The sequence below is a fragment of the Pararge aegeria genome, chromosome 3, assembly GCF_905163445.1.
Source record: "Pararge aegeria chromosome 3, ilParAegt1.1, whole genome shotgun sequence".
Taxonomy (NCBI): Eukaryota; Metazoa; Arthropoda; class Insecta; order Lepidoptera; family Nymphalidae; genus Pararge; species Pararge aegeria.
The window spans coordinates 12,283,933-12,309,467 of NC_053182.1; the positions used below are offsets into that span (position 1 = coordinate 12,283,933).

The 25,535-nt window shown below is 34.0% G+C and overlaps 1 protein-coding gene across 1 annotated transcript in view; it reads right to left on the reverse strand.

The window, feature by feature from the left end:
• Positions 1-2,445: 2,445 nt before the first annotated feature.
• LOC120636988 overlaps positions 2,446-25,535 on the reverse strand; it is a 50,951-nt gene continuing 27,861 nt past the window's right edge. Inside the window, exons 13-23 of the mRNA XM_039908567.1 lie at positions 24,761-24,788; positions 16,721-16,788; positions 16,342-16,469; positions 13,062-13,290; positions 12,299-12,468; positions 8,740-8,951; positions 7,807-7,978; positions 6,091-6,245; positions 5,192-5,350; positions 4,233-4,422; positions 2,446-3,049 (exon numbers count right to left, since the gene is read on the reverse strand). Of these exons, the coding sequence (XP_039764501.1) occupies positions 2,991-3,049; positions 4,233-4,422; positions 5,192-5,350; positions 6,091-6,245; positions 7,807-7,978; positions 8,740-8,951; positions 12,299-12,468; positions 13,062-13,290; positions 16,342-16,469; positions 16,721-16,788; positions 24,761-24,788 (1,570 nt within the window). The 3' untranslated portion in view covers positions 2,446-2,990. The remainder of the gene's footprint in view (positions 3,050-4,232; positions 4,423-5,191; positions 5,351-6,090; positions 6,246-7,806; positions 7,979-8,739; positions 8,952-12,298; positions 12,469-13,061; positions 13,291-16,341; positions 16,470-16,720; positions 16,789-24,760; positions 24,789-25,535) is intronic.

Here is a 25,535-nt window from a genome sequence, read left to right on the forward strand (position 1 = left end):
TTCCGATGAATGGGATTCACATTATTTTGTGTTTTAACTATGAGGTGTTCCAGTGTTGCGCTGTTTTATAACTATTAGTAAATATGTCTGTAAATTACATCGGACTTGTGGTGTAAATGGGAGGCTGGTAAAAGTCAGTCAAAATTGGCCAACATCACGGGGGGCATCGTTACTTACCACCTGGTGAGATAGCGATCAGGGGCTAACTTTTAGTTAACGTAACTCCAATGTACCTAAAGAAGAACGATTTGTTTCTTTTTGTATGCTTGTATATAATGGATTCACTCTAAAGCAACTTGACTGACTGCAATATATTTGAAAAAAGCTTGTTCTTCACATAGACTACATTTTATTAATAATAATATGTTAGCCTAAAAAAATGGCATCCGTAAACCAAGCTGGAAGAAAACTAATCCATCATAGGTATGTAAATATATGTATTACAAGTATATTGGTGTAATGTTGTTTTAAAAAAAATTGCAGAGCCATTCCCACGAATATGAATTAGGCATAATAAACGCATTTATAGCAAGAGCTTGTTTAAAAATATAAGTTGCTTTTCAATCGCCATTGGGCATGGGGTATATTATATAAGGAAATAACTCCTTACAAAAAAAGTCATAATATTGATGAAAATCTTATGTAGATGACTTAGTCCTTAAAACATTTTATTGGGTTATATACTCGTAGCTTAGAAGATACAAAAAAATTAAATGATATTAGTTGAGGTATTAAATTTATGGTGCTAGATTTCGCGGTTCGCGCTAAGTGTCTGTTACATTTCACGCCCAAAATACTTTCGCTAAAATGTAGGAGAGATATACTTTATCCTGCTGAAGAACATAGAAAATTCTTAACCCGATAAATATATGACTACCGCGGGATTAAAAAAACGCGGCTTAACAGTTAGGTAAATTTAAAATTGAGGAAAAACAAAAAAAAATAAAAAAAGGCGAGTGAAGTAGTTTAATATAAAGAAGAACTTAGTTAACAACGTCATCTAAAGGAGTCTTTCGAAATTACCTTGATGATTGTGACAATGATGCTTTGCGTGATAACTCCCGAAAAGTCTGTAAGATGTCGCTTGTATACACTTGCGAGCTAGCGCCATCTATCGAGCTATTCCAGTTTACATTAAGTTTGTATTTTTACATTATGTTAAAGGAAACAAAGCTTTTTATGTTTTGTACTATTATTATGTACTGCGCCGAAAACCTGTAAATTATAAAAGATCTTAGAATTATAAAAGATCTTTAATGCTTATCTCTATAAGTATAATAATGGAATACACTTTTCAATTATTATACTTATAAAGCATTAAAGCACGAGAATTATATAAATATAATATCTCTGTTTATGTGGGTCAAATAATAAACTTATTTGTTGTTTAAACATTAAAATGTATATCATGGAGTTTTGAAAATAATGTCCCCAATTTTTATATTAATATAACATACCACATACAGTTAGATGTTATTATCCCTGGATGGATAGACCCCATATATCAGGCGTCAAAAAACGGACCCAACAAATGATAACAATGGCGAAACTAATAGCCATTGACCTTTTTCAAGCAAATACATAAATCTATTTTTTTAAACTTATGATTAATTTTCGTAACAGTTTAAGGTCCTTTGTTCAGAGTTAAGCGGATATAAACAATCGAATTACTAGAAACGGATATGAATTAGCGTTATCTTCATATTATCTGCGAATTGTACAAAAGTCCCTTGTAGGGTATACACGCTATTTTTATATGATTTCTAGGGTAATTTTAGATAAAGTGCTCTTAAATATTTTTTTCATTTTCATCATCATCATCATCTCAACTCATTACCGGCCCACTCCAGGGCACAGGTCTCCTGCCTAAAGAAGAAGAGTTTAGGCCGAAGTTCACCACGCTGGGCCAGTTGGGATTGGTGGCCTCTACTTACATGCCTTTGAATAAAAACGTGTTGCCGCAAGATTACTTCACAACTGATGAACTCTAAGTGATAAAGTTATCCTCTACGCTATCGTCTCTAAGAAATACTGAAAAAGAATAACTGCATGGCCATCTACAGAGGCGATCTTGAAATAAATTAAGTTTTGAATTCTTTTATTTCGAAAATTAAAATAATATCACTATATTCAAGATGTATACAAATGGTAATTTATGGCGAGTCCTGACAGCAATTCTAGTACTATTATAAAACAAATATTTTGCTATAATAAAGGAGGAAAAGATAAAAACAAAACAAAGTATAAGGATCAACAAATTTTATCTAAAAAGTAATAATCAATAAATGTAGTTATACCACTACTAGGTTTCAACGCGACATCGCACCGGAACACTAAATCACTAAGCAGCACGTCTCTGTCGGTAGGGTGGTAACTAACTAACTAGGGTGGTGGCCAAAGCCTCCCATCAGACCAGATCAGAGAAAATTCAGAAATTATAAATTCCCAAATTGCCTTCCCGGGAATCGAACCTGGGACCTCCTTCTTGAATTCACCCCGCTTACCGTTGCGCCAGGGAAGTCGTCATCGTCATTTCGTTGGTATTAAATTCAACAAAAGTCTTATGTTTGACGGTTTCTGGTAAAATTTCTGGTCATATGCGAAATTTAACTTCTTGGACTTAGTGAGCAGGGTCGCTGCCCAATGCGCCAATCGACCGTCTATGATGTATGATTCAAAAATAGATTACACAAATACATCCTAGCGTACACATTTAAGAGTGCCTCACGCACCCACAGACACAAAAGAAACTTGTATTATACACGCATAAAAATCAAAATTTTTCATAAAAAAAAATTCTACATAGTACACATTATTAGCTATATTTTGTTATTTTATTATGTTATTAACTAGAAACTTTAATACAATTCAAACTAAAATTATGTTTGGCATAAGTTGACTAAGATTAACTAATACGTTTGCATTTGTAACATTCTTAAATATTAAAAAAAAAACAGCTGTGTTTGTTTGTTCTTCCAATATTTCCAAGCTCATAACCTGCTGTCTTCGCTAACAGATCCATTTGATTTTCTTTTTGTTGATTCGGTTTCTGAAAATAGGGAAAGCCGTTCGTAAGATAGCGGATAACGCACGTCAATCAGTGCTACTTTACCTCCCCTACCTATTGATGTTTCTTTTTGCTTCTGAAATATTATGACCATATATTTTCTTTGTGATATTCGTTATAGAGCCATAGCTTGTTTTTTGATGTTAGACGGATTGTTTATTGAGATAAGCAATGAGAATCTGTTCGTGATTTTGATACATGAGGCACAGAGAATCAAAAAATATTTGTCAGGCTTCCATTTTTTTAATATTTACGTGTATGTGTGTGTAACAGTTACACGAATAACATCATATAATTTAAACATAATAACTATCATAACCAAAACTGCATAGACTTGGCGTTACTATTCGCTTAATTCCTTAGCTTTTAACTGCCCAAAAAAGTGTAATGTTACCAGGTTAAACGTATGTCTCTGAGTTTGTTTGTTCACACAGAACAGATTTGGTATTTATATCCTCTTGTTAACCTTATGTTAACCCTAGTGGCTATGATTCTTAGGAAAAAATAGAATAGGCATTTATACAGCGCCATTTTGAAATATGAATATTTGTGCGTTGTGGTAGTCATGCTTGTTTTTTTTTAATTGCATACAATTTGATGTTATACTTGTTTTGGAGCGTAATGAAAATCAGATGACGACCTCCTTTGCACAGCGGTGAGCGCTGTGGATTCAAGTTAGAGGTCCCGGGTTCGATCCCGTTTGGGAATTTTTAATTCCTGAATTTTCTCTGTTCTGGTCTTGTGGGAGGCTTCTGCTGTGGCTAAGCGATTAAGTGTTCCAGTACGATGAGGCGAAGCCGATTAGGGGCATGGGCTTAATATAACTACCATACCCCTAACAGGTTCTAATCATCTTACCAGCAGGTGAAATTGCAGTCAAGGGATAACTTGCAGAGGAATAAAAACCATAGATAATATAAAACTTTCCGAATTAAATAAAAGTTATGATAGAATATAATATAGGGAGAAGTTAGTCACAAATGAGAATTATTAGGAATGAAAAGTTTCGCGTACAGATACAACAGGATGAAGTTAGTCACCAATGAATGATTTGAAGTTTTCATTCGTAGTATCATCTTTTGTTTAGGTTATTTCTTTATTTGTATGCATAAATAGAATCATTCGTGATTAACATCAAAGAAGAATAACTTTTTTTTAAACTTACTGCTTTCACATTCTGGTTGCGATTTACTCAGCAACATAGGCCCCAAGTTGTTGGTTAGTAGGAAACCAATAGGTGTGCTAACGAGTATGGCTTGCACTATTATTCTCATAAGTTCCTCAGCGTAAACTAATTCTTCTTTTCGCGTGCCCGTCATTAATATGGTGTCAATTGCCAGCGGACATAAAACGGCCTAAAATATTGTCAATATTTATTAATCCTTAATCGGGTTTAAACTTGAAGGCCTCAGAAGAAAAATTACGTTTTCGGTTACCTATACCCGATAAATGTATAAATAGTTTTGATTTATAATGCATAAATAGTTATGCTACAACCTTAGGCGCAATGATAGCCTTCTAACTTTGCGGAGTTTCTGTGTTTCAAGTAATTAAAATTCACATAGCTATAACGGTACCGGAAAACATCGTGAGAACATCTTTATGCCTGAGGGTTCTTCATAAGTGGTGTTTTCAAAGGGTTGTGCAATGTGCCAACCCGCATTTAGACAGCGTGGTGGACTAAGGCCTAAACCCTTCTCGTTCTAGAAGAATACCCGGTAACGGGTTGATGCCGGTAAATGCTGACCGTACTCTTAACCATCTCTCTGAAGACCAGAGGTTCTGTGGCCAGCAGTGAGATGTTTCATCAATAGCCTATACCAGTCCACTGCTGTACTAAAGGCCTCCACAACGGGAGGGTTTGCCTATAATCACCTCGCCCAGTAGACGCGTTGGTGATTGCAGTATTTGATAGTAGTAGCATAGAGTACGCTGCTACCCGTTCTCCGTTATGTTCCCAAAGTCGCCTCGTGAGACACCGGTTGAAAGAGGACTACTGGTGACAACTGTATTCTGATCGGCTGTAACCAAACTGCACACGGTGGGACGCTTATAGGCTGAGAATGGCGAATATATGAATGGCGAATACTATGGTTTAATTCGAATTAAAGTATGAGAGTTTACCTCAACAACTGTCTTTGGTATCCAAGTACAGCACACGAAGATCTTCTCTTTCAAAGTGAGTTTCCAGCACGCCAGCGCAGTTATCATCAGTCTTACAGTTACACAAAGTAACAGAATGCCCAATCCAATTAGCATCGTCTCGGATATCGAACTATGCAACTGAAAATCGATTGAATATATAACTTGGGTACTGCAAACTTTAACTCAATAAGCTCTTCAACAAAATTATAAACTTTGTGAAGTGGTGTAACCATTACGAATTACTATAATTATTAACAAATAAGATAAAATTATGCCTCATTTATTATTTTTAGGAGACAACTGTGAGATGTGAATTTAAAATCGTCGGTAAGCTAATAATCCAAAGTTTTATCTATACGCTGACGTTTGATAAATTAATTAATAAATTAAACGTAAGTGTAGAAAAAATCTGCTTTACCATAAAGTATTAAATAAATGATGAAAATTCTTGAGAATTTCTTTTTTTCTCCAAAGTGCGGAACTCTCGTTTAGTTTTAGTTTTTAGTTATCAAATAGGAAAAATTATCACCATCACCTCACTCCAATGGAAAAGTTTCTAGGTACGCATCAAAAGTTCTTTGCGTGGGTCTGTTTGAATGAAGAAAGTTTTGACTTTGAACAAAGACCCGACATAGTTTGTTATGTGCTTCATCTCTGAGATTTTTTTATAAATAGATAGATAGAACTACTTTATTGCAATAAGAGACAAAGAAGCATACAAGAAAACAAATATAAAAAAGGTGAAAAGGCGGCGATGAATTGATAACATTCTTATTATTTCTAGACGTTTGATGAATAGTATTATATTAAATGTAAATGTATTAAAGTAAATAACTACCTCTACAGTTTTATGGTTGTGTATACAACATTGTACTAACCACAAAGAAAGTACCCGTAAAGGCAAACAGCACCGGCTCGCAGGTTGACCACAAAACTCGATACACCGTTGCGGCCGGATTCTGGTTCAGTTTCCACCCTTTCTTACTCCAGTGTGTCGCCGCCGTCGCATTACAAGCTAGCACTGCCACCACACCTGTTTAAATAAAGGTTTATTGATAGAACCAGTGAGATGTTTACCCCAAAAGCGCTGCGCTGCCTTTAGGTTTTTCTTTGAACTTCTCGGGATACAAACTGGAATCCTGAAGCCTGAGATGATAAGCATTAAAGAATATTATTTTTCAAATAACTTACACGAAAAAAAAAAGTTTGTGTAGATTTCGTATTGGAGAGATAAAAAAAAACATTTTTATAACATCTACCTATCCTGGTCGAAACCCTTGCTAGCTAGCGTACTGACAATATCACATATACGAGTATTTACCGCTGAATTATAATATTGTATTATAACTGTCTAGTTGGTCTAGTAATTTGTATATTTTACTACGAAGAGGTGCTAGGTACGATCTCGTTCGGGCCGAAGCTTGTTAGGTGTTGGGTTTTGTTGCTTAACAACTGCTTTCTCTGTAGCCTGGAGAAAATTGGCAGTGTCAACTCCCGCTCCGCGGATCACGTTAAGCTGTTGGCTCCTTTTATCGGTATATTAGTCGTTCAACCCCACCAGACCGCATCAGAGCAGCTTGGTGGGCCTATGCTGTAAATACCTCTCTCCTAATAATAAAGCGGCCAGTGAGACGCTAATACTACAGATTCATTACAGCGGGCTTACTATAAAATTGATGAATTTCTTAATGACAAGGTTGCTTGGAAGCATCCGGCTCCGATTTCATCTCTTACAAGATAGAAAAAGTAATGTTAAAATGTAAAAAGTACACTTTTGATGTTGGAAAACGCAACTGCTGAGTTTCTTGCCGGCTTCTTCTCGGTACAATCTGCCTTCCGAACCGGTGGTAGAGTCACTACAAACAGACAGACTTGACGTTTCAAAAGCCGCCTGCTTGAAATAAATGAATTTTGAATTTGAATTTGAATAGAGTGTATTAAGTTGCATATTTAGACTAATAATTCGGTTTCACTTATTTGAAACAGGTTACGTGGATTATCCCTCCACGGGTACTAACATCTCACATGATAGAACACAAACGAAAGGAAAAGGCTTTATTGACTTTGTTATCGTTTTACTTCTAATACTTTCGTTTTACCCGCATTCGCAGTACATCCGCCTCTAGTAGTCTTAGTACAAGATTTGCTCAAGAAAAGGCCCAATACGAGTTGGTGGACTTCACCACCAACTCGTATTGGGCCAGCCTGGTGGACTATCCCTGTAGTAGGCCGGTAATGGGTTGATATGATTATGATGATGACCTATGTATTTACCCCTAAGACCTAATTAAATTTCTAAAAAGCTATAATATTCAATGCTTATTAGTAAGGCAATTGAAAAATCTCAGAAGTAAATATATACATAAAGTAAATTTATACCCTTTAAGGAATATGTTATGGTCCTAAGACAAAAATATAAGTTTACACGAACACCTATATTTTTCGTCCTACAAAATCCGACGTAAATTATATTCTTTTCTGTACATCTGTAGATATCTGTATTATAATTGGCAACCTTGAACTATATTAATAATTAATAGAAAACTATAGCAGCTACAGCTTTTTGTTGGATAATAAATAAAAGTGTTACTTACCAGTGCCGCCCCATCCGATGGAGGAGGTGAAAAAGTTTGCGAAAAGTCCTCCGGCGAGAACGAATAAAACTCTCAGTTCTGTCACAAAGAAGTCCTTTGAATTCGGCACAAACTTTGCCAAGGTGCCCCACGCGATGCCAAGTGCTACGCCAACGATTAGTCCCAATGCTGCCTATATTAATATAAATTATAAATATTATTTTTGAGTTTTGTAGTTATATAGTTTGAGGGCGACGCAAGTTGACGTATGAAGTTATAGCCTTTATTTCACTACTATCAATTTTTGTACGTAATGAAAGCACCAAAAGTGCGACTCAAATTGACTTTGAGTTTGATTTTTTAAATACATGAATATTACATTTAATGAGACGTTATACTTTTATGGATGTTTTTTTTTGTTTGCTGTATGAGAAGGTTTTCTTTTATCTATGTTCAATAGAGATTGGTGTCCATTCAAGTTGAAATTAACTCTTACATAATTTTTAAATTTGACAGATCTAAAACGAATGCCATTTGTTTATAGTTCCTTATGGAACAAAATTTTTAGACTTGTCAATCCCGCTGAGTTTAGAGATTTTTTTTAAACTGAATTAGCAGCATTTTTTTGTTTTATTAACTAAGAGCTAGTTTGTTTGAATGAAATTGCTATTTGTTTCTCTCTGTCCGTTCATACAAAATATTATGTATATCTTTGGACCAAATCGAACACAAAAAATTGTAATTTTACGCTTTACAGTTTATTGTTATGTTTTTAAATAACAGAAAACCTTCAAAACTGTGTATTGTTTGGGAATAAGATACATACAGAGTGAGATTTTGCTATTATTTTAATATTCGAAATATTTATTTACGTTCCGTAGTAAAAGCGGGAAATCAGGATATTACGAGAAAATGGTCTTGATACATATTCATTTTTGACAAAAAAAAACTTACTTTGATGTAACGATAGCTGTCATGAGTTTCATAAAACATGAATGTGAAAATAACGCCAAACACGCCGACGCTGAGGCCGGTGTCTATACCCCCCGCCGTGCATATTAACTGCGGCCAGTTAACTTCCCCGCCGGCATTCTTGCCATGCTTCACGACTGACGGCATCACCACCGGACATGATACAGATGCGTAAACGGAGCCCAGTAGAAAACCTGGAAAAACGACCCATTAAATATATAATCAAAAAATATACTGAAATACCTACTTAATCATTGCTTTTCTGTGACCGTGAAAGAAGGAAGTGCCTCCAAAATATCTATACCCATCGCCATCGGTTTTTATTATGACTATGGTGAAAAATTACTTTCACAGTAACCAAAGAGTAGGAATACTCTTAACATAAATATAACCCATCGAATAAAAATCAAGCATGGTAATATGGATACCATGAATTTTGTAGGTATCTATATACTCGTCTTACTTGCTACAGTACGCCACATACTACAGTAGACTGTAGTGTAGGTATTTGTTACCAAAGAGATTGGAGATTTATGTATCTAGGATATTTAATAAATTTTAATATGTATGATTAAATCGGCCGAAATTACGAAGATAAGTACTTTAAAAGAAATTTCTGATTGTTGCCGTAATAATAATAATATTGATCAAAAAGAATATTATGAATTATGTACATAATTTTTTTTAGCCATAATTAATAAAATTAAATAGAGTAATCGAGTAAAGATGAGGGTTGATTTGAAAAACAAATAAAGTTTGCCGTAAAAATATTTATATATAGAATTTTTATATATGGTAATGATATTTTACATTAATAAAATATCATTACCATATTTAAAAATTGAATAGGGTTGAAATTATGAAAGAAGTAGTAACAATAATTGGCTTCATTAGTAAGAAACCGAGAAATGATTTCTGTCGTAGTTTTCAAATTTACATCTCATTGTGGTATTCCAAAGAGAAAAATTGAAACGCGAATGAAATTATTGAATAAAAATGGAATATTATTTAAAATTATAATTATAGCTATAGTAAGTTTTTTGAGTTCATTATGTAAAAAGAATAATATGAATTTTGTATTTGCATTACAAACAGACTGATTTAACGATTCAAAAGTGTTTAACCTATACCGTAATAATTCAAAAGTAATCTATACTTATTAATTTGCGGAAATCCCGAAAATATTATGAAAACTAAGCTTAATTGTTAAGACAACAATTATTCATTGTAAAGTCAACATCTCCTGACGATGCTCCAGTTTCGGAGCCAAACGTTCGTAGAGGGTTCATTGCCGAAGATCTGTTTGGTGTGGAGTATAAGGATTGAAGAAATTATAAATTACACCATCTCCTGCTGTTCGCGGAGTATTGCAAATTGAGCTATGTTTTCATAATAGGTCCTACCTAGTGTTATTATAAGGATTGAAATTAACCTGTTGGGGACTCTCTCTGCATAGTGGACTGTGGAATGTAAATGAATAGTGCGCCACCTATAAGGCACAGCGTGTATTGAAAATGCATTCAGATCTTTTGAAATAGCAGTTCTATAGCAGAATTTATTGAATTGGCTCTGCTTCGGCGTATATCGCACCCCATTGTGTTGTGTATCGTGACAAATTTTATTTTATTATCTAGTGAAATACAATCCGCAGTGTATAACGCATTTGGGGTTGGACACGAAATTGCGACAAAAACTTTTCTGAATTTATTCTTCTGTGAACCAATTTATATACTGTGTAAAAATGTCGAAGCTTGTTGTATCTGTCTCGTGATAACAAACAAGTTTATGTTAAAATTATTCAAGGAAAATATGAATTAGTTTTGTTCTATTTATTGTACCTATTTAGAAATCTATGGTAGGTTTAAAAAATAGAAACCTCTACGTAGTCATGTACCTACATGAGTGTCCATAATAATATACACTATGTAGGGTATAAACTACATTAACACTTGAAAATCTGATGTGAGAGCAGAATACGAACTAAGCGCTATTTACGAGGAAACGTACTGTTTTCATACGTTTGTAGTAGGTGCTTTATTCTCGTTAAATATCCCTTATGGCGTACAGAGCAAATGTTGAGAGGCACTTTAGCAATATACTCTAGTGTAACGTATTTTATATTGGTTGGCGACATTTGGAGCTGAACAAATATTACGGGTCATAAAAACCTCTTAAGTTCCTTACTGAAGTAAAAACATTTGAACTGTAGAGGCGAATGTATATAAATGTATCTAATATTCAAAATCGGAATATGTTATACGTATGTAAAGCATGAATCAAAATATGAAATTGTTGTAAGAAAAACTAATTTAGTCTTATCTGTTATCATCAGACCACAATATATGGATATGGTTACAATCAACACAAATACGGAGTATTCATTATAATAGTAATAAAGAATTAGTGGAAGTCTTAGTGCGAAGGTTTCCGTAACTATGGGAGCCACCTGTAAAAATTTCAGCTGTCTAACTATCAGGATTCATTAGATACAGCCTAGTGAAAGACTGAAATACAAACAGACGGACGGACAGTAGAGTCTTAATAATAGGGTCCCCTTTTACCTTTTGGGCATGGAAACCCAAAAAATATGGTACGCCGCGCTTGGTTGAAATCGCAATTAAGTAAAAAACGTATTAGAACTAAGGAAACTGTTAGAAGAAGTTATTACCCTTTTTAGTTATCGTTCGTGAACTTGTGTTCGCTCATATTAATTAATTAAACACAATTTATACAGGAGAATTACGATGGTTTATTCAGTTAACTAAAGTTTTATTTTTCAATACACGTCACTGTATTGAAAAATAAAACTCTTGTTTAAATTTTTCAATTAATCTGTAATATCTAAACTAAGTTTAACAAATTGTAAATTAATTATAAGAATTAATCAGTGTCACAGTATTCTTCAAAAAATGAAAAATAACAATTAAGAGATTTCAGATGTAAAACAGGGGGCGCAGTGGGCAGCGACCCTGCTTTGTCCAAGGTCGTGGGTTCGATTCCCTCTACTGGAAAATGTGCGTGAAGAACATAAATGTATTTTAGTGGCTGGGTGCTTATCTGTATATTATGTGTATTATATTCATAAAAAATATTCATCAGCTATCTTAGTAGGTACCCATGAAACAAGCTACGCTTACTTTGGGGTTAGATGGCGATGTGTGTATTGTCGGAGTTTATTTATTTATTATAAATTTATTTTGACCGCGTTGTTTAGATGATGATAACAAAATACACTCCATTATTGGACTTTAAATACACATAGCAGGGCTTACTCAGGCCTAACAGGCCTTCTCTCTTATTGGAGAGAGGTAGAACGAGCTTAGACCCTCTGCGCTTTTCATGTATGGCTTTGTGGGTTTTAACGATTATTATCACATGTTACTTGTTGGTGACTGTAATTGGGATCGCCATCTTACATGCTCTTTGAGACACTCGCCGGAAACTACGAATTTCTGAACTCCGGGCTAGTACTCAGAATTTTTTATCAGAATATTATACGTAATGATGAATTTTATGAAGTGAATAATATTAATTTACATACCCCAAAGCCAAGGAAATCCTAGAAGGAAATGCGTGCACACTGCGACAAGAACTACTTCAGTAGTCCATGGAAGCGCTCCTAAAGCAAGCACCTGGTACCAGTTTTCTCTCATATAGTTAACGTCCCAAGACAATGATCCTTTCCCCAGGATTATTACTGGGTATATTTTCCTGAAAAAACGTACTAAATAATATTTAACAGTAGATTTATATAAACCCAATACGTAACTATATCTAATTTATCTATAATACCTAATTTTAACTATCATTTTATATTCCAAACTCAAATGGTCATTGGAAACTTTTTTCATGGTAACTCTAACGTTAGTTACTAAACTTATTGAAATTTTAGTACAATAACAGAAATTTTATGAATATACATTTTTAAACGTAAGCTTATAGAAAAGTCCTATTAAAAGAGTAGTATAAAGGACTACGTAATCGATAAAAAAGCTTGGGTGTAAATTATTGCTCTTATCAGGTTGCTCTTCAATAATTTTAATTGACATTGTGAGATGGTGAAACCAAAAAAAAAAAACACCCGGCTAAGTTTGCTGTGGGCTTCTTCTTAGACCAGGACGCGTTTGGAACTCTCGTAGATTTAGTTTTAAGTTTACGAATGTGGTTATCGCCATCATCGTGTAATTCTTATGTACGCATCAAAAGTGCCACCTATGCCACTTGAATAAAGATATTTTTGACTTTTGACTTTGACTTTTATGGAGTTCACGAGTAACTGTACTTTCCATGAATAAGTTAGTTACCTTAAAAATGCATCAATATGCGGATAAACTCGCATGTCTATAAATCCAAGATGGCGGGCAAGCATGCCCGTGAGTAAAGCGGCGAGTGCTGGTGGCAGTGTGGTCAACTCTTGTAGGATGAGCCCGCTTGTCCAGGCCATGACTGCTACTATTGCTAAGCGAAACCACTGTCCATCCCACGCCCAGTTGTTGCCCCATGCACACCACAAGATGCCCCATGTCAGGGATCCTGTAAAATTCAATTTTATTTAAATTTCAAGTAGGCAACAGAATTTAAGCCAGTTGTTAATAAATATCTTGCACTGCTTGAGCATGAAGTGGTTTTGTAAAGTTTGTTTCCATGCCATTAGATAGGAATATTTGTCTCACCGATCGTTCTACTGCCGCACACAGGTATTTGATTAATGTAGCTGGTCAATATATACATTTCTAGAACTACCCACAGTTAAAAAGTAACGGCTTGTTATCGAAGGGATTCGTGGGTCACTACCGCTAGCAATAAGTGCAAGGGTCGGTTTATTATCAGACGTTTCGAATACCGATATTCGAAACGATTGATGTGTTAATTGTGTGAATAACAAGTATTAGGTGTTGTGATGAATGAACCTGATATTATTTAGTGTGAATCAATATTGGACTACGGATTCTAAAACATCAGGTATAAATCTTTATTTTCTGTTATTGTTAAAATACTGCTATGATACTATTTTCCATTTTTTCTTCGCACACTATGACCTAATTAGTTTTTGAAAAAAATAATTTAAATTCAAAGAGTTTTGTCATATTGTATGGTTAGACGGCTATCTTGCAAAGAATTAAATAAACTATCCTTCTGAGCAAGTTATATAAAGGGGTCGCCAATACCACTCTTGACAACTAAAAAAGGTAATTTTTTTTTTTGTTTGCTACTAATGATGTTTGGTCTTTATACGTATAAAACATCATTTTCTTTTTGTGTTTTCTAACACAACTTTACTTTATGTTTATTTTTAATACTTATTGTTTCTGTATAATATATTTAGATTTTTTTTTAAATTTGTCTACATTATTGAAGTTAACTGTTTTCAATAGAATTGTAGTCAGCTAGATAGATCAAATAATACAGCTATTTCGTCGGCGTCGGCTAGAGAATACACACATTTTGAAATCACACTAAGACAAACAGGTTCAGTAAGTCTGTTTGGATTGAGATTAGGAGCAAAGTAGCTTTCGGTACATGGTAACTTTTTTTATCGTCTTACAGTCCCTTTATCTATCAAATCTCTAGGTTATATTCCCAATGTGTTCATTTTACTTTACCAGTTTCGAAATAGCTGATGACTGGATCAGTGATTGATGCCGCCTTCGCACAACGTTGCTCGCACTTGCAAAAGGGTGAGTCTTGTTGCATTGAATTAATAGTTATCATCAATCAATAATACAGCTTTTATGATAGCCTGTCCGGGAAAGAACTAACGCCATCCTTTTTTTTGTCGCCTATTAGCATTGTTGGGTTGCAGTAGCAAAGGCGTGGTTGCCCGTGAAATAACAGGCACAGGTTGCTAGGTACAGAGCGACACTTTGTAGGACATGTTGCATGCCCTCCGAAGTGTTGTTCAGTTTAAAGATCAGGTGGGCCATTTGCTATGTTGAATAATCATAGCCAAACAAATACAATCTACGTTGAAACCACTTTGTACGTACTTTTTATTATATATTTAATTTATTTATTACAATCATAAGGTATCCGTAGATGACTTGATGTCCTGAAACTCCACTGAGTTTGTATGGAGATTGCACAGTCCTCTAATTTTAAACACAATATAAAATTTAAGCGGGTAGGTGAATAAATACACCACCAGCAGTCCGGGTACCGCACCATATAATGCATTCCCACCGCCAGCTGACAAGAGGCGCATAGGCATATTATACAAGTTGATCCCAGACTAAGATTCGTCTTCCAATTTCTGAATCATAGAAAATCTTTATATATTTTTTTGTGATCGAATCTCTAAGGGCTAAAGGCAGGCTAATTATTAGTCGTGGTATAAGATAGTCGATCGTTTTTCGTAATAGTTATTTGCTCTTATGACAATAACTTTTTAGACGTTACTATTTGAGTTATTATCATTTACTTTTGCTGATATTGTTATTATAGTTAAGTGACCTACTACTGGATGATTATAGTAGTGGGTAGCCGTTGTAAGACGACAAAAAGGTACTATGCGAAAATGGTCTCACTTTCAATATGTCGATTTATGTGTCTTAAGAAAAGTTTATTCTTTCATTTAATTACCTGTAAGTCGCCAAATCAAATAAAATTTAATTCAAGAACTAACTTTGAACATCTAGTGATAAAATGGTCCTTCGATTGGACATCATCTAATTACTTTCTGAACGTCATTCTCAATGGTTTCTGCTTGATCAATACTGCTTATTATTCACTTCAAAATTCTCAGTATTTATTCTTTCAACATAGCAAGTTTACTTAAACGCGTACGCAAATATTTCTATACCGCCATTTCTTATCAGTGTTTTTTACGTTTAGCCAGTTATTCACGTTTACGTTAACATTTACCTTAGTAGTTAGTTACGTCTTGACATAGGTACTTTATTTGTTGATCAAGTAACAATTACTTGACCTAGTTTTAAAATTTTTAATGTAAAGTTCACCTAGTGCATTGTTCCATTAATACCTATTTAAAAAAAATCTTACGGTTGTTTCCTGGGCTCAAAAGCCTATGGTACTCTTCGCCCTTTCAACTGACTATAAACCAAAAATCAAGTCGATATGTTACTCAGATAGGATGGTTAGCAATAACAAACCAACAACCACATAACTCACGTTCGTTTTTATAACATTTGTATGGATGAATAAAGGAATTTGTATAAGTTATTTATTACAAATGGTTTAAATTCATTACAAAATTATTTTGTAGTATAGTTTTAATATAATTGCTTTACCCGTTTACTTTACTAGTTTTCCCGCTATTATCTTAGACTGCATCATCGCTTAACACCAGTTGAGATTGTAGTCTAAAATCATGCTACTACTAAAATTAGTATCCTCATTTCTTCCATGTCCTAACATATCACTGCTGGGAGTTGATCCTCTCTTACAGGAGAAAGGGAGAGATTTGGAGCTTGAAATCTCAATGCGGCTCAAATCTCTAAGTCACTTGATCAGACCTCAATAGTCATTGAGCTGATGTTGGCCACGATACTACAGTTGAATATCTTTCAAATTGCCATCAAAGTATTTAAATGATGCTGTCACTACTGGTGTTTATTTTTTACTTACCTAATAAAACTAATGTCACGTAATGCGCAAAAGTTGGAACGCTCGAAGTGTACCACGATGATTTCTTGACAATTTCATCTTCTTTTGTAAGTTTATTTAGACTGACTGTTGGCGTGCTCTGTATGGATCTGCAATGTGTTTTTTCAAAATTGTTTGAATTTTATCCAAAACTTTGGAACTAAAGATCACAAAATATATCACAAACTATCTTTCATTTTATCGTCCATGTCGTCTGCACGCACGCATCTGGTTAATAAACTGTCGTCTTCGTTCATGAGAGTTTGATTTATTATTAAATGGTAAACGTAAGTAATAAGCGTTCTTATAAAGATATGAGACAAGAATCTAATTTGAGTTGTTTAATTAGTGATGTACTTACTCACGTTTTCGCTTCCTCCCGGTGTACGAGATAGACACCTTTATCGATAACTGCCGAGGCCCGTTTATCTGAAATAAATCAGGCTGGATTTAATAGAAAGGCATTGTGATAAAATTCAGCGTATCTCTAGCTGCGCGCTTTAATTGCCCGCAATTCAGAGGGCACCATTCACGGTCATGACGCAACAATGAGCGGTTTGTTATCCTTATTATTTTTATGATTCGCGCATACGTATTTTATTGAACTTCGGCATTGAATGTGCATTACAATAATATCTCAACATTCTTAGCCAATTAATGTCAATCTGGTAGGCACAGCCGCTGGACCCAAACGGCACAAGACGCTGGTATTTCGAACTCTCTACAAAATACCTATGCCCAGCAGAGGACAGATGGTAGGCATAGACTTTCCTGTCTCACAGAGTTTTAGTAATACCCATTAAGCTACTCCAATGGGGGTAGGTGGGCTATTTATGATCCTCAGTATCATATTATTGTGATGATAGCCCAAAACCGACAGCTTAAGGTGCTCTTTGAGGAATAGGGTAAACAAAATCATTTTCCGAACTCCAGGCTGGTACTGAGAGGATTTTACTAAAAACTCAATAGGTATATGAGGTCGAAAATCTAACCCAACTAGGACTCAAAGTTGAACATGCTTATCATTAGACCAACGAAGTAGTTCTAATATCAAATTAATGCTTATAAATTTACCAAGGCATTAGTTACTTATAATTTTATGGAGAAAGGAATTATTGGAAAATATTGCAATTCAATTTCATAATCAATGATTAAAAAAAATTGTAGAGAGTCATATAAATTTTTTGCTTTTTAATTTGTATTACATTTTTATTTTTAGTGAGACATCGTCTAGTTTCCTGGGAAGATATACGGTAGTGTGCGATAAAAAACATTACCACAACCACTAAAACCCCTAAAAACTTAATCCTGTGGTCAAAACCACAGCACTGGGGGGCTCCGGCAAGCTCCTATCAGAAAACGTTGCTTCCCCCAAACTCAACCAGGTCGATAAGAATTATGGTAGCTTTTGCCATCAATCTAAACTTATTAATGTCCCGAGCTTAATTCCACAGGAATTATGAACATCACCGTGATGATCTGAAGCCCATTTCTGGATAAAGATCTTTTGTAGGGATTTTCACCAGCTCCGGTGTCATCTAGTAGAGGAACTCCCCGTTACTTGTTTTATGTAGTTAGTCCAACGACCAGTCTTGTGGAGAGGTCTACCAACAGTACGCTTTCCAGTGGGATTGCCTTTCTGGCACCCTGAAACTCTGAAGTCAATCAGTCCTCCAAGCTATATGCAACGCCCACTGCAACATCAGCCCCACAAATTCTTAAGCTAGTTCTTTTATTCTGGTTCTACGGTTCTCATAATTTCTGATTTTGTAACGAAGAGATAATCTGCTATTGACTGCTTGCGATTGCTTGCTGAGTGACTCTGAGCCTTCTTATGAGTCACTGTGTTAGTAGAAAGAAGGATTTAGGGCGTAGATTTCGGCTTATCCAAGTCTACGCTCTAGCGGGCGTTCATAAATTTTAGGATCACGATGTTGCATGCTATAACTAACATGCATGTAACATCGTGATCCTAAAACTCCCAAACAGAGTAACGGAGAAATGGGGGTTTAATGATTGTAAGATTTGTATGTCTTTGAAATTAAGAGGTAGATTATTTATCCGCCTAGAGGGTTTCGCAAACATCTTTAGTCATTAATAGTTTCATTTCATTCTTGCAAATAATGTTGTTTATAGAGCATTAAAATCTGCTTTTATTAATGATTCAAAATTAAATTCCCCTGTATTGTTTTACGAAAAAAAAGGATTGTAGAATAGGGAATTTCGTTTTTACGAAACATAACTACGCGTACGCGGAATAACCCGTAGGTAACTGTTAGTCAAAACTAAATAAAACTGTATCCGCTATACTCATGGAAGTAAATACGTAGTACCTACTCGTAACTTCAGACTTCTTTATCAATTTATTGTTCTTATAGAGTATTAAATACACTCTTATCAAAATGTTGACTAATTTATGTTAATTCTCAGAAAGAGAAATAAAAAAAAAACTAATTATGTAAATTGTACAAAAAAATAGTTCATTTCTTTTGCCGTTTTGGAAAACGGGATAAAGATACCACGACATATCATCATCATCACCGATCATCATCAGTATCGACCCAATATTCCACCACGGGTCTCTCCAACCCACAATGAGAAGGGATTAAGGCCCTAGTCCACTACACTGGCCCAGTGCGTATTGGTGGACTCCATAAGCCTTTGAGAACAATATAATACTCTCAGGAATGTAGGTTCTCTCTCGATGTTTTCCTTCACCCTCGAAGCAAGTGATATTAAAGTAATTAAAGCACACTAATAATATTTTATCTTGGAAAATAAACGCAGGATTTTAAAATAAAAAATACAGAATTAGAAGATGTCACGAGCAACAGCTAGTTAGCATTTGAGTTTAAACTATATATTTATCATGATTTGATTAAATTGAACAGCGAGCTCCCATCGTATGAAGCAAATATTTATTCATTCGCACGCACACCTTCAACAAGCCTTAAAATTGGTTACTATGAGGTGTTCTGTGCCAACTTGAATTTAGCGTCATTGAATTTAATAAGGGGTTTAATTAGGCACTAATTGATTTACATGGAGCTGTGATAGCCTATTGGTTAGGACTTCGGCTTCACTTTCGGGGCTCGGGTTCTAAATCCAGACCGAACGTCTAACTTTTCAAAATTATGAGTGTTTAAAGCAATTTAAATATCACTTGTTTCAGCGGGAAAGGTAAACATCGTGATGAAACTGGCATGCCTGCGAGTTCTCCATAATTTAAATTTTCATTGAATGGCGGAAAATCCGTAGTCCTCAGTGGGTCGGTAATGGGTTGTTATTATGATGATGTTGATGATTTATATCCGTATTTAAAAACAATACTGTGACATCTTTAAGTATCATGCTAAGCAGTTCTTGTCAGCATCCCCGTTTGGAATTTAATAATTTCAGAATTTTCTCTGGTCTGGTCTGGTTCGACCATTGCTAGTTTCCACCCTACCGAGGACGTACTGCGAAGTGATTAACCGTTCCAGTACGATGCCATGTAAATACCGATTAGGGGTATGGTGTAAACTGCATCATCACTTCACCAGGTAAGATTGCAGTCAAGGGCAATCCCATCTATTTTAATCCACTAGACAATAAATAAAGTAAGTAAATAAAGCCTTTATTGCTGTACAATGAATAATTGATATTATTATCACTAATATCTCGCACTTCAGTTTGTCAATGCGTCTTTTTATACATAAGCATCTTCCAGGTGTTTCCAGGAGTCCCGGTTCCGAGCTTTCTTTGACCATAGTATGCCTGCTGTTTGTTTGATATCCACTATACAATAGATAAGATCAAAAACTACTAATTATATGGCCTTCGGGCTTCGTGTCAATCTTACCCAAGCAGGCTCTGCGTTTTGTTTCCGATAAGAAAGGATAAAAACCTCAATAATTAGATCCATGTTCAACGCAAGTATCAGTTGCGTCGATGGATGGGTTGCGTACGCGTCTATCGGGTATTTTCCTTACGGTGCTGGAAGCGTTAGTGAGAAAGAAATACAGTGTCTTCAAAGCATTGCTTCAATAGAGATATTTAATTTGCCTGCATATTATAATTTCGATTTTATCTGCGTTGTTTCATTCGGCAAAAATCTGCTTTGTGTATAATTGTGTAAGCGCAGTAATTCACATGGGAGACTAATTGTGTGTTACAGCACAATTTTAGTTTTATTCAGAAAATTCTCGTTAATTATTTATCTATTTCATCCGAAAAATACACTCTTGCAATAATTATCCGACAGGGTGATGCAAACAACTCTAAATACTCCGTACGATGCACATACAAACAAACTTAAGTTGTGAATGTGTTAGTAAAATTTTTAAGTTAACCGGTTTTATAGTTACTGAGATTTCGTGATTTATCAGTGAGAGAGCCGGTGGTTTTCTCTTTTATAAAGATTACTTTGAATAGTTACACTGTTTAAATTTTATTAAGACAGGCTACAAAAATGTAGTCTATAAATTATATTTTAGTAATAACTTGCATCCGGTCTTTAACTAATTTGCTATTTAAATTTAATAGAGTCGAATATAAAAAGATGAAAATCGTTAATCAAAGTACGAAATTCTATTTATATTCTAAGAATAGGTTCAAAAAATTAGAATCTAGGAGTCGTAGAGGCCTCGCGGTATTGCAGCTAAATATAAATTTGATGATATCAGATTAATAACCAAATAAAGATTAAATTTACCAAATTTATAAGTGTTTAGCCGCTGATAGTCGACTTTTACTTTTCCTTATATTGATAACAAGTCTGCGCTTGATTGGGATCTGACCTAAAAGTATTAATATAACTAAGCAAATTATTTTAATTACAATTTATTACAAATGACAGGTCAGGTCAAAATACTTTAAATATTGAGTTTGAAGGAATTTGGTCTGAAGATGATGATGATAAGAAAAATGAGAAATTTACGATTATTTCAAGCTTAAAATGAAAATCTTATTAAGCCCCTAAACCATCATTACAAATGTTACTTTCATGCGAGTATATGTGTCAATGTATATTTTACTTTTGTAAAAAAACATACAGTAATAAACCCCTCTTTCAAACACAATTATATTAATGCACAATTTCTAAAAATCGGATTAAGGAACTAGAAAATGAACGTTTTAGTCAGAAAGACAGATTAGTCCAACGCACTAGTATAAATAAAGTAAGGCTTCAGGCAGTCCGTAAATAGATACAAATTGAAAAAAAAATCGTTAATGCTGTCCAAAAAAAATTTTGTTGTTGTGTAAAATATTGGTTGATTTTGCAAGTCGGTCTTACGCAGGAGATAAACGCGAGCACAAGTTTATGTTACGACAAACTCCTCTACAATTATAAAATAACGGAATTTACGGAATCAAGCGATACCTGAAATGATGATTTGAATATCGCAGTAATTCACATGGGAGACTAATTGTGTGTTACAGCACAATTTTAGTTTTATTCAGAAAATTCTCGTTAATTATTTATCTATTTCATCCGAAAAATACACTCTTGCAATAATTATCCGACAGGGTGATGCAAACAACTCTAAATACTCCGTACGATGCACATACAAACAAACTTAAGTTGTGAATGTGTTAGTAAAATTTTTAAGTTAACCGGTTTTATAGTTACTGAGATTTCGTGATTTATCAGTGAGAGAGCCGGTGGTTTTCTCTTTTATAAAGATTACTTTGAATAGTTACACTGTTTAAATTTTATTAAGACAGGCTACAAAAATGTAGTCTATAAATTATATTTTAGTAATAACTTGCATCCGGTCTTTAACTAATTTGCTATTTAAATTTAATAGAGTCGAATATAAAAAGATGAAAATCGTTAATCAAAGTACGAAATTCTATTTATATTCTAAGAATAGGTTCAAAAAATTAGAAACTAGGAGTCGTAGAGGCCTCGCGGTATTGCAGCTAAATATAAATTTGATGATATCAGATTAATAACCAAATAAAGATTAAATTTACCAAATTTATAAGTGTTTAGCCGCTGATAGTCGACTTTTACTTTTCCTTATATTGATAACAAGTCTGCGCTTGATTGGGATCTGACCTAAAAGTATTAATATAACTAAGCAAATTATTTTAATTACAATTTATTACAAATGACAGGTCAGGTCAAAATACTTTAAATATTGAGTTTGAAGGAATTTGGTCTGAAGATGATGATGATAAGAAAAATGAGAAATTTACGATTATTTCAAGCTTAAAATGAAAATCTTATTAAGCCCCTAAACCATCATTACAAATGTTACTTTCATGCGAGTATATGTGTCAATGTATATTTTACTTTTGTAAAAAAACATACAGTAATAAACCCCTCTTTCAAACACAATTATATTAATGCACAATTTCTAAAAATCGGATTAAGGAACTAGAAAATGAACGTTTTAGTCAGAAAGACAGATTAGTCCAACGCACTAGTATAAATAAAGTAAGGCTTCAGGCAGTCCGTAAATAGATACAAATTGAAAAAAAAATCGTTAATGCTGTCCAAAAAAAATTTTGTTGTTGTGTAAAATATTGGTTGATTTTGCAAGTCGGTCTTACGCAGGAGATAAACGCGAGCACAAGTTTATGTTACGACAAACTCCTCTACAATTATAAATTAACGGAATTTACGGAATCAAGCGATACCTGAAATGATGATTTGAATATCGCTTGATTCCTCTATTGAAAAATAGCCTCAATAGATGAAAAACGACACCGTATACAAAATTAAAAACACGTCAATAATAGCAATTGTTTTAATCAAAGCAACAGCGTAATAATTATAATTAATAAGCGACAATTTATATAAATGATTGGTGCTTAGATGGCGCGCGTCCATTAATAAATGGACTATTTATAGAATACAGAGAAAAAGGTTACAATATATGAATTTTATGAACTGGAATAGACTCCTGCAGGACCAATCTAGTTTGTATTGTTCTTAGAATAAGAATGCTTATGTAAATCTGTAATACACTAACTCCAGGAGGACATTCCTTAATTTATTTTATCTGATAAAATTTGTGAAAATTAAGCTTTATTTGCTAGAGAAAGTTAAGCATAATTTTTATATTGTACTCTGTGAAAAGCAAGATCGTGGGCAAAAATGGAGCATAGCAAATTAAGCACAGTTTTCATAATGTCGATCGCGACGCGATTCTTAACTTTATCGTGGTGTTACTGATGAGAAGATTCAAAAATAAATATATTTTTATATTCATTTTAATAAGGAAAGATTTATAGCTATTTCTTTTCACTGTAAATTGTATCATAAATATTATTTAAAAAAAAATAATATTTACGATACAGTGAATATAATTTTAACTTTATTTTAATTACTTAGTATATAATATAAATACATTATTGAGGAACTACCGGTCATGGTTACTACGTTATAATGTGAAAACAGCATTAGTTAATCACTATTGCGTAGTTATAATAGTATTTATTTTTACACTCTGTTGGTCCATCAAAACCAGGTAACCGTCCGATTTGGAAAAATTGGTGGCTCAAACTATGGTTGATAATTTGGTGAATCATATTTTTTATTAATCAATTTGTAAGCTAGAGATATCAATAGCTTAATCAGAACAAAGGAAAACACTGTAATCTTAAACCTATTAGTTTATCTAAAATACATAAAAAATCCCTGTTGATTACCTCTTTAAATTTAGGTAGGTATAAAAAACTATTATGCGGGAAATCTTCTAACATGTAATGCATACTTGGACAATAAATCTATGCGATGTTCCACAGGATGTCAGTGGTAATAATATTTTTGTGTGCCCTTAATATTTTTGTTCCTTATATTTTTCTTAATTAGCAACTTCCGCACCAAATATATTGTAGCGAGCATTAAATTAAATAATAAGTTAAGAAATAAAAATCATAATAAATTGTTTAAAAGTTTTAAAACATGAATAAATATGGATTAAAGTTTGGGCAAGATGCAACGTTATTCCGGAGGTTGGAATAACTTTGAGGCGTTGGGCTTCATTTGAAAAGAGACTGTTTTTATTATAATTTACTTAAACTTATCTATCGCCTAATATAATAATCTACTAAATCGTTACAGGTGTTCCGTATATTGCTTGGATTGCATTAACGTTGTAATATTTTATTTGTAAAAGTTTTTGTATCCTTTACTATTGTTATAATATTATCTTAGTGATTAAGCATTAGGTATTAAATAATATCTATAATATTCACTTGACAAGCCATCGTTAATTTAGAATAAACCAATAGTTAATATGGCATTAATAAAAACCGAAGAAAAGTAGATATCAAAAATAGTCACAAAACTAAAAAGATATCAAACATAAAGTGATGAAAACATATTCAATTTAAATCATTCTTAATTTAAAAAAAAGGCGAAATGATTGCAATTATATTTTGCAAACATTTTATAATGAATACTCACTATCTTGCATTTCCTTATATACACAGATCTAGGCTTTAATCCCACTGAATTAATTTAATAATTTAGCACGCAAATTTGACCACAGGAAATAAGAAAAATCATTAAAATGGCCACTGGCGGCCCGAGCGTATGGCAAAGTACTAGTATGTTGCACTGTGAAGCAGTCACGATACGAGCCGAATAATATAATTGTCATCAGTCGCTAAGGTTTTTAGCTGCCTCCAACACTTAGTGTGTGTTTCGCATACTTCTTTACTACAGTTTTAATAGATAGGTATAAAAAATCGCTTTTAGGTGCAAACAAAGATAATGTTGACGATGCAAACCGCGATATATCGCTGTCTTGCACTGGTTTACTTTTGAATGCGAACCAGTACGTGTGCATAGTTTATTTTACCTAATATGAAGAAAATTAGAACGTAACGATAAATATAGAACTCTGCAGTTTTTCTAGGAGTGCCAGTAGATTTTATCTACCTACTTATCTACACACCATCGAAACGAGCCTCATCCTCGCCATTTTCTACCACCCATGTCACACAGAGACACACTTTTGAATTACAAATATTAATACGGATGAAATGAAAGTATAAAGTAAAGTATACAACTAATATTGTAACATCGGAAACCGCTCTTCTTTAATAGTGTTTCCCGAACAAACGCTTGGTCACTTCATATCATTTAGCAGGTGACAGGTGGTATTTTACCTCTAATGTTCTAAACCTCTACCATAAAATAGGAAAATGGGAAAAAGTTTGTGAGCTAGCAACATTCC